The following is a 13,832-nucleotide window of genomic DNA, read 5'->3' on the forward strand; positions in this document are numbered from 1 at the left end:
TATCTCACCTTTCCATTCTGTAAGCGCATATATTAGCTATGCAGTTACGGTGATCTTAGGGCTAAGATCGCTTCGTGGAATGGGGCCCAGGCTTCCACACCCCACCCACTCCCACTCAAACAAATTTTCTTTCCTCCCTCCCAAATACATTTTCTAGGGGGTGCATGTCTTGACCCCTCTTTAACATTGCTCATCAGTCCAGACCCTAACCTGCTAAAATCTCTGTACACATACTTGTGCAAGGTTAGGGTTTTAGGGGTCGAAATCTCCCTAATCAAGCAAAATGTTTTTTAATACATTTTCCTGGGGAGCATGTATCGAACACCCCCATAAACTTCCCTCAACAGTCCAGACCCTCCCCTGATAAAATCTCTGTACACATACTTGTGCAAGGTTAGGGTTTTAGGGGTCGAAATCTCCCTAATTGAGCAAAACATTTTTTAATACATTTTCCTGAGGAGCATGTATCGAACACCCCCCATAAACTTCCCTCACCAGTCCAGACCCTCCCCTGCTAAAATTCCTGCACACGCACCTGAAATCTAGATAACAAACAGTTAAATGATAACACACTGGTTCTTGAGTGTCACTCTCGTATAGGTGTACAAAGAAAACAAACGCAGAAATAAAATGATAAATAAATTTAATATATTTTTTCCTAAAAATAGCACCGTTGCATCAGAGTTCATCTTTATGTGTGGGAGCGTTTTTAAGAAATGTAACAAATCCATCTTTCGTCCTCTCGCCATTGTAGTCGACGAGAAAGTCACCTTTAACGAATAGTTTTATAGTCGGGTATGTTTTCACACCTTCCTTATCACACAGTTCTGAAAAATAGAAACATTATTTATAAATTCAAGAGGTAAAACTTCACGTTTTCTTTGTCATTTTATTTGCATAAGAACGTAAGTTTAAAAAATATTTTTATAATCATAAATTAAAAAGTTACAATTTGGCCTTGTTCAAGTTAAAGTTTAACGACACCACTAGAGCACATTGATTAATTAATCATCGGCTATTTAATGTCAAATATTTGGTAATTCTTATATGTAGTCATCAGAGGAAACCCGCTACATTTTTTCATTAGCAGCATTAGGATCTTTTATATGCACCTTCCAACAGACAGAAAAACACATATACAACTTTTGACCAATTGTGGTGCACTGGTTGGAATGAGAAAAAACTCAGTCAGTTGAATGGATCCACTGAGGTGATTCGATCCTGCGACACAAGCAACTCAGGCGAGCGCTCATTATGACTGAGCTAACTCCCACCCCTTTTGACCTTGTTCAATGTTTTAGATAACATTCATTCATCTCACAAGTGAACTGTAAACCGTGCTTACATATCATTGATCTCACAAGTGAACTGTTACAGTAACTGTAAACCATGCTCACATATCATTCATCTCACAAGTAAACTGTTACAGTAACTGTAAACCATGCTCACATATCATTCATCTCACAAGTAAACTGTTACAGTAACTGTAAACCATGCTCACATATCATTCATCTCATAAGTGAACTGTTACAGTAACTGTAAACCATGCTTACATATCATTCATCTCACAAGTGGACTGTTACAGTAACTGTAAACCATGCTCACATATCGTTCATCTCACAAGTGAACCGGTTACAGTAATTGTAAACCATGTTTACATATCATTCATCTCACACGTGCACTGTTACAGTAACTGTAAACCATGTTTACATATTCATCTCACAAGTGAACTGTTATAGTAACTGTAAACCATGTTTACAGTCAAATGTCTGGAACTCTTTTCAGTGTTCAACAAATGTTTGAGAAAAAAATTTGTTTTGTTTAATGACACCACTAGAGCACATTTATTTATTAATTATCGACTATGGGATGTCAAACATATAGTCATTTTTGACAGTCGGAGAGAGGAAACTCGCTACATTTTTTTTATTAGTAGCAAGGGATCTTTTACATGCACCATCCCACAAACAGGATAGCACATACCATGGCCTTTGATATACCAGTTGTGGTGGACTGGCTGGAATAAGAAATAGTCCAATGGGCCCACCGATGGGGATCGATCCTAGACCGACCACTCATTAAGTGAGTTCTTTATCATTGGGCTACGTCCCGTCCCCAAATGTTTGAGAAGGAAGGAAGGAAATGTTTTATTTAACGACGCACTCAACACATTTTATTTACAGTTATATGGCATCATATACATGGTTAAGGACCACACACAGATACTGAGAGATGAAACCTGCTGTCGCCACTTCATGGGCTACTCTTTTCAATTAGCAGCAAGGGATCTTTTATATGCACCATCCCACAGACAGGATAGTACATACCATGGCCTTTGTTACACCAGTTGTGGAGCACTGGCTAAATGCTTGAGAACATCCCTAACCCTCACAGAAGCTTTAGCTAGTGCCCTATGCATTATGGTAATACAGTTGATAAGTTCTACTAGCCCGGACCAAATATTTACCAGCCAGAACTGAGAGCTTGTGGATTTTTCGAACCCTGCTCTTTTGATGGTTGGAAAGAAAGAAAGAAAGAAAGAAATGTTTTATTTAACGACGCACTCAACACATTTTATTTTATGGTTATATGGCATCAGACATATGGTTAAGGACCACACAGATTTTGAAAGGAAACCCGCTGTCGCCACTACATAGGCTACTCTTTCCGATTAGCAGCAAGGGATCTTTTATTTGCGCTTCCCACAGGCAGGATAGCACAAACCATGGCCTTTGTTGAAACAGTTATGGATCACTGGTTGGTGCAAGTGCTTTACACCTACCCATTGAGCCTTGCGGAGCACTCACTCAGGGTTTGGAGTCGGTATCTGGATTAAAAATCCCATGCCTCGACTGAGATCTGAACCCAGTACCTACCAGCCTGTAGACCGATGGCCTAACCACGACGCCACCGTGGCCGGTCCTTTTGATGGTTGGTTACATGATCTCAATACCAGAACAGCATTATTCACATCTACCTTTTTAAATATTTTCTTTATTTTTAACACATATTATTAATATCGACACATACAGACATACTTTCAAACAAAAAGTCTATGTTGGGACCAAAAAATATATTGACACAAACGTAATATTGACACAAACGTAATATCGACACAAACATAATATTGACTCAACCGAGACAAAAACATGATAGTTAATACACGTTATAGCCAGGACCGGCCAGTCATATTGAGACAAACAATATATCGACTCAGCAAGTTCGACACTAGCTATGGAATCAGTGATTTAAAAAAGGCACTAGCCACAATTAAAAATTCACTATCCCAACTTTATTTTTAAGTAAATACAATTTTACTAACAGTAATATGTCACCTACAAAAAAGTTTGTTTTATTTAACGACGCCGCTAGAGCACATTGATTTTTTATCTTATCATCGGCTATTGGACGTCAAACATATGGTCATTCTGACACTGTTTTTTTTAGAGGAAACCCGCTGTCGCCACATAGGCTACTCTTTTTACGACAGGCAGCAAGGGATCTTTTATTTGCGCTTCCCACAGGCAGGATAGCACAAACCATGGCCTTTGTTGAACCAGTTATGGATCACTGGTCGGTGCAAGTGGTTTACACCTACCCATTGAGCCTTGCGGAGCACTCACTCAGGGTTTGGAGTCGGTATCTCGATTAAAAATCCCATGCCTCGACTGGGATCCGAACCCAGTACCTACCAGCCTGTAGACCGATGGCCTGCCACGACGCCACCGAGGCCGGTCATGTCACCTACAAAGCTGAAAACCATTGGTGAGGTGGGGGGTGGGGGGGGGGGGAGGGGAATGATAGGATATTCATATTTACAAAATATACTTCAATGCAGCATTCTCCGACGCCATATAACCGTAAATAAAATGTGTTGAGTGTGTCGTTAAATAAAACATTTCCTTCAATGCAGCATTTAACAACTTTTTTCCCCCACTAGTAGTTATTTACTAGACCAACATTAAATATCATTACTATAATCTAGAAGCCCGGTTTACGTTGTGCAGTATCTTGTAATATGTGACTGTCACATGGTCGAATAAATGTGTGTTTGTTTATTAAAATAAAAATAAAAAATAAAAAAATAAAAAGCCTGAGTATTTGTATATAAAAATCACCTCGCTGCTTTGAACAATCCACGGCAGCTAAAAGCCTCTTCTTGTTTTTCTTCAGTTCTTCGGCGGCGTCTTGATACGCATCTCTGAGTTTACTGCACTCATCACAGCCGGGTGTGTAATACACGATGAGTGCCGCCTTCTGGTTACGGAGAGACTCGGCGAAGCTGTCCGTCGTCAAGTGGCGAACACTGCTGGGAATACTGCTCCAAACCGGCTCTGTGGGTTTAGAATTGCTAGAAAGAAAAATGAGAGAAAAACACAAACAATTAAAACAATAGCAAGCCTTGACCGTAACTTTTTTCAGCGGTAGCCCACCGGGTTTCCAAGTTTACGAAATCTGGTAGCCCTCGGTGAAATTGGTAGCCCATAATTTTAATGAACTTTTAAAAATGGAGAGAGAAAAGCGAAATAATTTATTTTTATTTAAACATTGTTTTAGGATGTTTGTTTTTTAAGGTGTTTAAGCATCTTGTTGATTGCAGAGTAACTGGAGGTGCCAAAAAAATCTAGTAGCCCGGCAGACTACCAGGTTCAGACATCTGGTAGCCCGAGCGAGAAATTGGTAGCCAAAACACCCAGGCCTACTGCTGAGGTCGAGCCCTGAATAATGATGTCTAGGAAACAGTGTATATTATACAGGACAAGAATTCTCAGTCAGTATCGCTGATAGATGTATCCAAAGATGATCATCTCAATGCATGTTAAAAATAAAAAAAATAAAAAAATCCTAAAACATTTTTTAAACAAGTATTCTGAGAGTACTGCTAAAGCAATACATGTCCACAACCGAGCCCAACACATTTCCGTATCTCCGAAGTTCAAGGGCTAGGAGGTAAATCACAATGAAAGTCAAACTTGGTCTGTAACAATACTTGATAAAGCTATACACGTCAGCTCCATATCTTGAGCCATGGCAAAAAAAACACCCAACAAAAAAAACATCTGGAAGTTCAAGGGCCAAAACCTTATCAAAAATGTGTAAATCACCATAAAAGTCAAACTTGATCTGTAACACACCGGCCTCAGTGGCACAGTGGTTAAGCCATCAGACTACAGGCTGGAAGGTACAGGGTGAGTTCTTAAAGGCTCGACGGGTAGGTGTAAGGCCACTGCACCTTCTTCTCTCTCACTAACCACTAACCAACTAACAACTAACCCACTGTCCTGGACAGACAGCCCAAATAGCTGAGGTGTGTGCCCAGGACAGCATGCTTAAACCTTACTTGGATATAAGCACATCTGGTGACTTTGCAAAAAATTGTTTGGAAAACTATATGTGAGACAAACAGACAGGACAAAATAGACAGGACAGACAGACAGACAGACAAAACTTATGGAGCTATAGACAGCGAATCTACTGAAATCTGGACCCTCTGTAAACTGAAATTCCCTCAAAACCGGACCTTTTTTTTTTGGTCCCATGTTAAAAATCAGTACAGATCTTAACCTCTCTAAACCAGATACCTCTTAATACAGGACATTTTACTTGGTCCTGAGGGTGTCCTGTTTAGAGGGGTTTCACTGTATGGACTTATATCTCACCTTTCCACTTCATATAGGTGAAACAAACAGCAAACAAATGTAAATAAATGAAATTAAAGGCATATTGTCACAGACCACTGACCTATTTAATGGTGTAACAAAGTATTATCTGAACAAAAATAATTTGATTTGTCCATAAATGTACTTTATGCAACCATCTTTATAACCACCATACTCCATTTATTAATGACATTTTGTAAAAATAATTGAATTATGGCAATGGTCCATAATTCAAAAACTAAAATTGCCGAGAGGGACGACATGGATTTCACTCCATCATGGTTCAGTTAAAGTGATGCGATAGCTAGATTTGGCTTCCAATGATTAATGTAATTTTTATTTATTATCCATTTTCAGAAAAATAAGGTCCTTAAATCCGTGACAGTATGTCTTTAAGAGCAATTTACCGTTTCATAAAAGCTACTAAATCATCTTCCTTCCTTCCATCCTTATAATTAGACTGCTGTTCACCATCTCTAAAAATAATTACAAGTAAAATAAAATATGCAATCAACATTTATGTTTAAAAAATCGCAAAAACTTGTAAAATAAGTCCTTCGATAGCTGAACCGAATTTACTCAGTGCTGAAAAGTTAAAATTTGTTTTGTTTAACGACACTACTAGAGAAATATTGATTTATTAATCAAGGGGTCTTTTATATGCACCATCCCACAGACAGGATAACACATACCACAGCCTTTGATATACCAGTCATGGTGTTCTGGACAAACAGTCCAGATAGCTGAGGTGTGTGCCCATGACAGCATGCTTGAACTTAATTGGATATAAGCACGAAAATAAGTTAAAATAATAAATAACTACATGTATGGCTGAAACTGTGCTAACTCACTTGAAGTATACTAAGGCTGAAACTGTGCTAACTCACTTGAAGTATATTATTGTTAAAAATCAAGTCACTTGAAGTATACTAAGGCTGAAACTGTGCTAACTCACTTGAAGTATACTATTGTTAAACATAAAGTCACTTGAAGTATACTAATTCTGAAACTGTGATAACTCACTTGAAGTATACTATTGTTAAAAATCAGTCACTTGAAGTATACTAAGGCTGAAACTGCTAACTCACTTGAAGTATACTATTGTTAAAAATCAGTCACTTGAAGTATACTAAGGCTGAAACTGCTAACTCACTTGAAGTATACTATTGTTAAAAATCAAGTCACTTGAAGTATACTAAGGCTGAAACTGTGCTAACTCACTTGAAGTATACCATGGCTGAAACTGTGCTAACTCACTTCAAGTATAATAAAGCTGAAACTGTTAACTCACATAAAGTATACTAGAGCTGAAACTGCTAACTCACTTGAAGTATACTAAGGCTGAAACTGCTAACTCACTTGAAGTATACTAGAGCTGAAACTGTGCTAACTCACTTGAAGTATACCAAGGCTGAAACTGCTAACTCACTTGAAGTATACTAAGGCTGAAACTGTGCTAACTCACTTGAAGTACACTAAGACTGAAACTGCTAACTCACTTGAAGTATATTAATGTTGGAAATCCTTTGACATCATATTTCTGGCTGATATCTTTGTATTTTGTCGAGTCCACCATGGCCAGTTTGGCAGAGGGTTCCTCTTTTTTCAATCTCGTCGCAGCGGAAAAGAAATCTGGTTTCATTCTCTTACAGTGGCCACACCCTGTAACCATGACAATAATAATAGAATTTATTTGTTATACTTCTTGTTTTAAGGTTCAAGTACATCTGTCAGGACAAAACCAAAAGAAGGAATGTTTAATAAAGTTAAAGTTTGTTTTATTTATTATCTCTCTAACTCCATGTAAAAAATCACAATGACTTTTTCATAAGAATTGTCCATGTTTGAAAAAATCACAATGACTTTTTCATATTTTAGAAGGGTCTCCAATCAGAAAGAAAGAAAGAAAGAAATGTTTGACATATTAAATTTTGGTTTTGAGATGACGTCATTTTCTACATTTTATCAAAGGGTAACATCCAATCAGAAAGAAAGAAAGAAATGTTTTATTTAACGATGCACTTAACACATTTTATTTACGGTTATATGGCGTCAGACATATGGTCAATGACCACCCGCTGTCGCCACTACATGGGCTACTCTTTTCCGATTAGCAGCAAGGGATCTTTTATTTGCACTTCCCACAGGCAGGATAGCACAAACCATGGCCTTTGTTGAACCAGTTATGGATCACTGGTCGGTGCAAGTGGTGTACACCTACCCATTGAGCCTTGCGGAGCACTCACTCAGGGTTTGGAGTCAGTATCTGGATTAAAAATCCCATGCCTCGACTGGGATCCGAACCCAGTACCTACCAGCCTGTAGACCGATGGCCTGCCACGACGCCACTGAGGCCGGTAGGATCACTGGTCGGTGCAAGTGGTTTACACCTACCCATTGAGCTTTGCAGAGCACTCACTCGGGGTTTGGAGTCGGTATCTGGATTAAAAAATCCCATGCCTCGACTGGGATCCGAACCCAGTACCTACCAGCCTGTAGACCGATGGCCTAACCACGACGCCACCAAGGCCGGTCACATCCAATCAGATTCAAACAAACTGTATAAAAACAGAATGTCTATAAGCATATTCAAACCTGTTAAGTGGCCACCAAAGGGAGAATTAAAAAGTGGTCTTTAAATTCACGTGGCTGCTTAGCACAGGCCAGCTTATAATATATGAGATAATGTGGGAAAATAAAAATGTGGCCTCTTAACACAGGTGGCTGTTTAATACAGGTCAGGTTATACTATATTAGATGATTTGGGAAAATAAAAATGTAGTCTCTTAACACAGGTGGCTGCTTAATACAGGTCAGTTTACACTATAATAGATACTGTGGGAAAATAAACATGTGGTCTCTTTACACAGGCGGCTGCTTAATACAGGTCAGCTTATACTATATTAGATAATTTGGGAAAATAAAAATGTAGTCTCTTAACACAGGTCAGTTTATACTATATTAGATAATGTGGGAAAATAAACGTGGTTTCTTTACACAGGTGGCTGCTTAATACAGGTCAGTTTATACTATATTAGATAATGTGGGAAAATAAAAATGTGGTCTCTTAACACAGGTGGCTGCTTAATACAGGTCAGTTTATACTATATTAGATAATGTGGGAAAATAAAAATGTGGTCTCTTAACACAGGTGGCTGCTTAATATAGGTCAGTTTATACTATATTAGATAATGTGGGAAAATAAAAATGTGGTCTTAACACAGGTGGCTGCTTAATACAGGTCAGTTTATACTATAATAGATAATGTGGGAAAATAAACATGTTGTCTCTTTACACAGGTGGCTGCTTAATACAGGTCAGCTTATACTATATTAGATGATTTGGGAAAATAAAAATGTAGTCTCTTAACACAGGTGGCTGCTTAATACAGGTGAGTTTATACTATAATAGATGTGGGAAAATAAACGTGGTTTCTTTATACAGGTGGCTGCTTAATACAGGTCAGTTTATACTATATTAGATAATGTGGGAAAATAAAAATGTGGTCTCTTTACACAGGTGGCTGCTTAATACAGGTCAGTTTATACTATATTAGATAATGTGGGAAAATAAAAATGTGGTCTCAACACAGGTGGCTGCTTAATACAGGTCAGTTTATACTATATTAGATAATGTGGGGAAATAAAAATGTGGTCTCTTTACACAGGTGGCTGCTTAATACAGGTCAGTTTATACTATAATAGAGAATGGGAAAATAAACGTGGCCTCTTAACAAAGGTGGCTGCTTAATACAGGTCAGTTTGTTCTATATTAGACGATCTGGGAAGGAAATGTTTTGTCTATAGACGCACTCAACATATTTTATTTACGGTTATATGGCATCAGACATATGGTTAAGAGACGATTTGGGAGAATAAAAATGTGGCCTCTTAACAAAGGTGGCTGCTTAATACAGGTCAGATTATACTATATTACATGATTTGGGAGAAATAAAATAAGAGTCCTCTAAGTGCAGGTGGCTGCTAGAGCAGGTTTGACTGTATTACATAACAGACTTACATGGTGCATAAAACATGACTAGGACTGACTTCTCTTTCTTAATGAAGGGCTCAAAATTATCCGAGGTCAGGAAGTTGGTGTCAGATTTCTCGTCTGCCCAGTCAGTCTCGGGGGGTGGAGTGGGGGGTGGCGGGGTTGATGGTGTTGGCGGTGTTGCTGATGGTTCTGGTGGAGTGGACGGAACTTGAGGACTATGGAGAAAAAAACAAAACAAATCAATAAATGAAGAGTTCTATTTCCAAAACACAATATAACCAAGTTTACAAATTTTGGAAAAAACAGAAAGAAATGTTTTGTTTAATGATGCACTCAACACATTTTATTGACGGTTATATGGCATCAGACATATGGTTAAGGACTACACAGATATTGAGAGAGGAAACCCGCTGTCGCCACTTCATGGGCTACTCTTTTCAATTAGCAGCAAGGGATCTTTTATGTGCACCATCACACATACTGGATAGCATATACCACAGCCTTTGATATACCAGTTGTGGTGCACTGGCTGGAATGAGAAATAGCCCAATGGGCCCACAGACGGGGATCGATCCTAGACCGACAGTGCATCGTGCGAGCGCTTTACCACTGCGCTACGACCCGCCCACAAATTTTGGAGTTGTATTTATGTTGGTGCTACACCAAACACCCAAAACGCATCGATGAGCATTGAATACGGTTACTTCCAGTTGTTGCTACACCAAATTTGATTACGAAGTGCTTCAATGTGCTTTGAACCCATTTCATTTCAGATCAGTTCTATATATGGTGTCATGTCGTACGAAAGCGACACAGGCCATTCACATCCTCCATTTTGCAGGTTACTGTTGTATTTTAAAGGTAAAAGACACCTGGATGACGTCATATGGAAGCAAAAACACAGGTAAATAACCTGACGTTAACTGTTAACTGATGTCATATGACAGCAGCATAACCCTCCTGTTACATGAGAACTGTATTTGGTGTAGAACATTCCAACAGCATCCAGTTCTATTCACTTCCAGTTCAAAGCGCATCGATGCACACTGGCTAAACCATATTTGGTGAAGCACCATAATAATACAACTCAACAATATGATAATAAAGTTTCTGTCAAAATATGATCTATGCCCTAATTGAACAAAATGTTATGGGAGTACTGTCATGAAAAAAAAGTGTTCTCAATCGAATTAAAATTAGCTCCACTGGTTAATTACTATTACCTGTGGATCTAACAGCACCCCCTTGGAGCTCATGTCCAGTTGACCTTGCATTCAACCAATCAAAACCTTACTTGCAAAATCATGCCAGTAATTTGAAATTTTTTGGAAAACATTCGGGATTCCTCCTGTTTTTTAATGTTGAAATAGACCAACAAGTTTGCCTATTGCATAAATAGTCTTGCCCGATATTTTTAGAATTTGTATGCTCCCGAATAACACTATACAAGGCAAAGTGTAATTGGTCGATATTTAAATTGTTATTTATAGATGAAATGTCACCTGGACATGGGAGTTCACGTAATGCTGTTAGATCTACTGGCAGACGAGTAGAGCTAATTTTAATCAGTGTTCTTTGTTGGAAAGTATTCGCATTTATAAATAAAAAATGAACATTATCAGAATCGATTAAAAAAATATATAATTTATGAAGACTACCATCTATATGAAAAGATAAATTCCGTGAAAAAAAAAGAAAAAAAAGTTTCTGTCAGCAATGTTTACACTCACTTTTTCATAAATGCTACTAGCTCATCTTCTGTTCTCCCTCCTGTATACACCATCTTCTCTTCACCATTTCTGTAAAGGAAAGGAATGTTGGTTTAGTCAGGGCCAGATCTAGCCAAACTTGAAGGCAAGCGGATGTAGGTGATGCAGAAAAAACAACAACAAATAAAAACAGAGTACAGATATTTATCCTGCAACCATGGTTTCTATTGACAGATTATGATGACGAATAAAGCAAAGTCATATACGCATAGTTACATTACAAAATCACTCATTTGACCTCTAGGTCATCGTACAACATATCATAGCTCAAACAACACAAATAATAGTTTTTTTCCCCTTAATTTTTATGGTCTGCAGAATAAAGATAATATCTAGTTAATGACGTCGGATATCAGCTCTATCCTGTTTAGGCCGAATGAGAAATTCCACTCGGCAAGCCTCGCAAAATTCTTACCTTCACAGGATAAAGCCGATATTCTACCTGTACATCATTAACTAGTTATTCTCTATATATCGTCTTTTTAAGCCATAAATAAAGGGGTGGGGGTAGAACAGGTCAAAAGGGCAGGGGGAAAACCCCCAGGATACAGTAATATATGGTCTTCTCCAACAAAAAACAATTTTTGATATTTTCTGGGAGAGAAACCCACTACATTTCTCTCTCTCTCTCTGTCTCCCTCTTTCTTTGTCTCACTTTCTCTCCCGCTCTCTGTCTCATTCTCTCACTCTCCGTCTCCCTCTTTCTTTGTCTCACTCCCTCTCCCTCTCTATGTCTCCCTCTCTCTTACTGTCTCATTCTCTCACTCTCCGTCTCTCTCCATCTCCCTCTTTCTTTGTCTCACTCTCTCTCCCTATGTCTCCCTCTCTCTTACTGTCTCATTCTCTCACTGTCTCACTCTCCATCTCTCTCCGTCTCCCTCTTTCTTTGTCTCACGCTCTCCCTCTCTATGTCTCCCTCTCTCTTACTGTCTCACTCTCTGTCTCTTGTGATTCTGAGTTGGAGTGGCCAGTATTCCCTGCTACCCCCACTTCCAACACCTTTATCACTTTTAACACATCATTTTCTATTCTACTTACTCAAAATATGTCAGTTTGGGAATTATTTTGACATCGTATCTTTGAGCCAGGTCTTTATATTGTACCACATTGAAGGCGGCCATCTTGGCAGTTGGAACTTCTGTCTTCAGTCTGGTTGCAGCAGCTGTGAATGCCGGCTTCATTTCCTTACAGTGACCACACCCTGAAAACAACGTGCACACAACTCTGTGTAAGATCATGAAAGGAAAGGAATGTGTGTTTAATGATACCTCAGCACATTGGAAACTATAGCTATTTGTTGTCTAATATTTAAAACACACAGAGACAAAGACAGAGACAGAGACAGAGACAGAGAGACAGAGACAGAGAGACAGAGACAGAGACAGAGAGAGAATTAATTATTAATCTAGTCCGTCCCACAGGGAACGCCTTTTTTCATACTATGAAATTAACTGCAAGTTATTTATTTTCGAGTCAATTGTTTTCCAAAACACTTTTACTTTTCTTCTTACTTCAAACAAAAGTGAAACGATTTACAAAAAAGATTTCTGTAGGAAGATGGGACGGACTATAGTTCTTAACAAATATATATATATATTTTTTTAACCTCCCTTGGACATCCATAGATTCAACTATAAATCAACTTTCATTGGTTTAGGACCGGCTTCAGTGGTAGCGTGGTTACGCCATCAGACATAATGCTGGTAGGTAGACCACTATATCCTCTTCTCTCTCACTAACCACTAACAATTAACAACTAACCCACTGTCCTGGACAGACGGCCCAGATTGCTGAGGTGTGTGTCCAAAACAGCATGCTTGAACCTTAATTAGATACAAGCACGAAAATAAGTTGAAAGGAATTGAATGAATGAATGAATGAATTAGGACTTTCTTCTGACAATGAAGCTAAATGCGAAAATTGACACGGAGCTATTTTAAATGAAAAATCTTTATCTTGTCTTTCGACTTTCTCAGCATGGAACAAAAACCAGTCAACTTACAAGGTGCATAAAACACAACCAGAACAGATTTTTCTTTTTTAATAAATGTCTCGAATTCATCTCCCGGTGGAAAAAGGACGTCTGATTTCTCGTCACTCCAATCCGGTTCTGGGGGAGGCGGAGCCTGGGGGCTAAAAAATAAATAAAAGATGGCGTAAACGAGACATAAACGATAAAACTGTAATGAGGAAGGAAGGACGGAAATGTTTTATTTAACGACGCACTCAACACATTTTATTTACGGTTATATGGCGTCCGACATATGGTTAAGGACCACACAGATACTAAGAGTGGAAACCTGCTGTTGCCACTTCATGGGCTACTCTTTTCGATTAGCAGCAAGGGATCTTTAATATGCACCAACCCATAGATAGCACATACCATAGCCTTTAATATACCAGTCAT

General features: G+C 38.6%; 1 protein-coding gene across 1 annotated transcript in view; it reads right to left on the minus strand.

The window, feature by feature from the left end:
• Window positions 1-626: 626 nt before the first annotated feature.
• Window positions 627-13,832, minus strand: part of LOC121385320 (probable protein disulfide-isomerase A4) — a 58,943-nt gene continuing 45,737 nt past the window's right edge. The window contains exons 24-31 of the mRNA XM_041515953.1: window positions 13,428-13,558; window positions 12,464-12,626; window positions 11,387-11,455; window positions 9,681-9,871; window positions 7,160-7,322; window positions 6,068-6,136; window positions 4,119-4,351; window positions 627-827 (exon numbers count right to left, since the gene is read on the minus strand). Of these exons, the coding sequence (XP_041371887.1) occupies window positions 679-827; window positions 4,119-4,351; window positions 6,068-6,136; window positions 7,160-7,322; window positions 9,681-9,871; window positions 11,387-11,455; window positions 12,464-12,626; window positions 13,428-13,558 (1,168 nt within the window). The 3' untranslated portion in view covers window positions 627-678. The remainder of the gene's footprint in view (window positions 828-4,118; window positions 4,352-6,067; window positions 6,137-7,159; window positions 7,323-9,680; window positions 9,872-11,386; window positions 11,456-12,463; window positions 12,627-13,427; window positions 13,559-13,832) is intronic.

Source organism: Gigantopelta aegis, chromosome 11 (genome assembly GCF_016097555.1).
Source record: "Gigantopelta aegis isolate Gae_Host chromosome 11, Gae_host_genome, whole genome shotgun sequence".
Classification (NCBI taxonomy): Eukaryota; Metazoa; Mollusca; class Gastropoda; order Neomphalida; family Peltospiridae; genus Gigantopelta; species Gigantopelta aegis.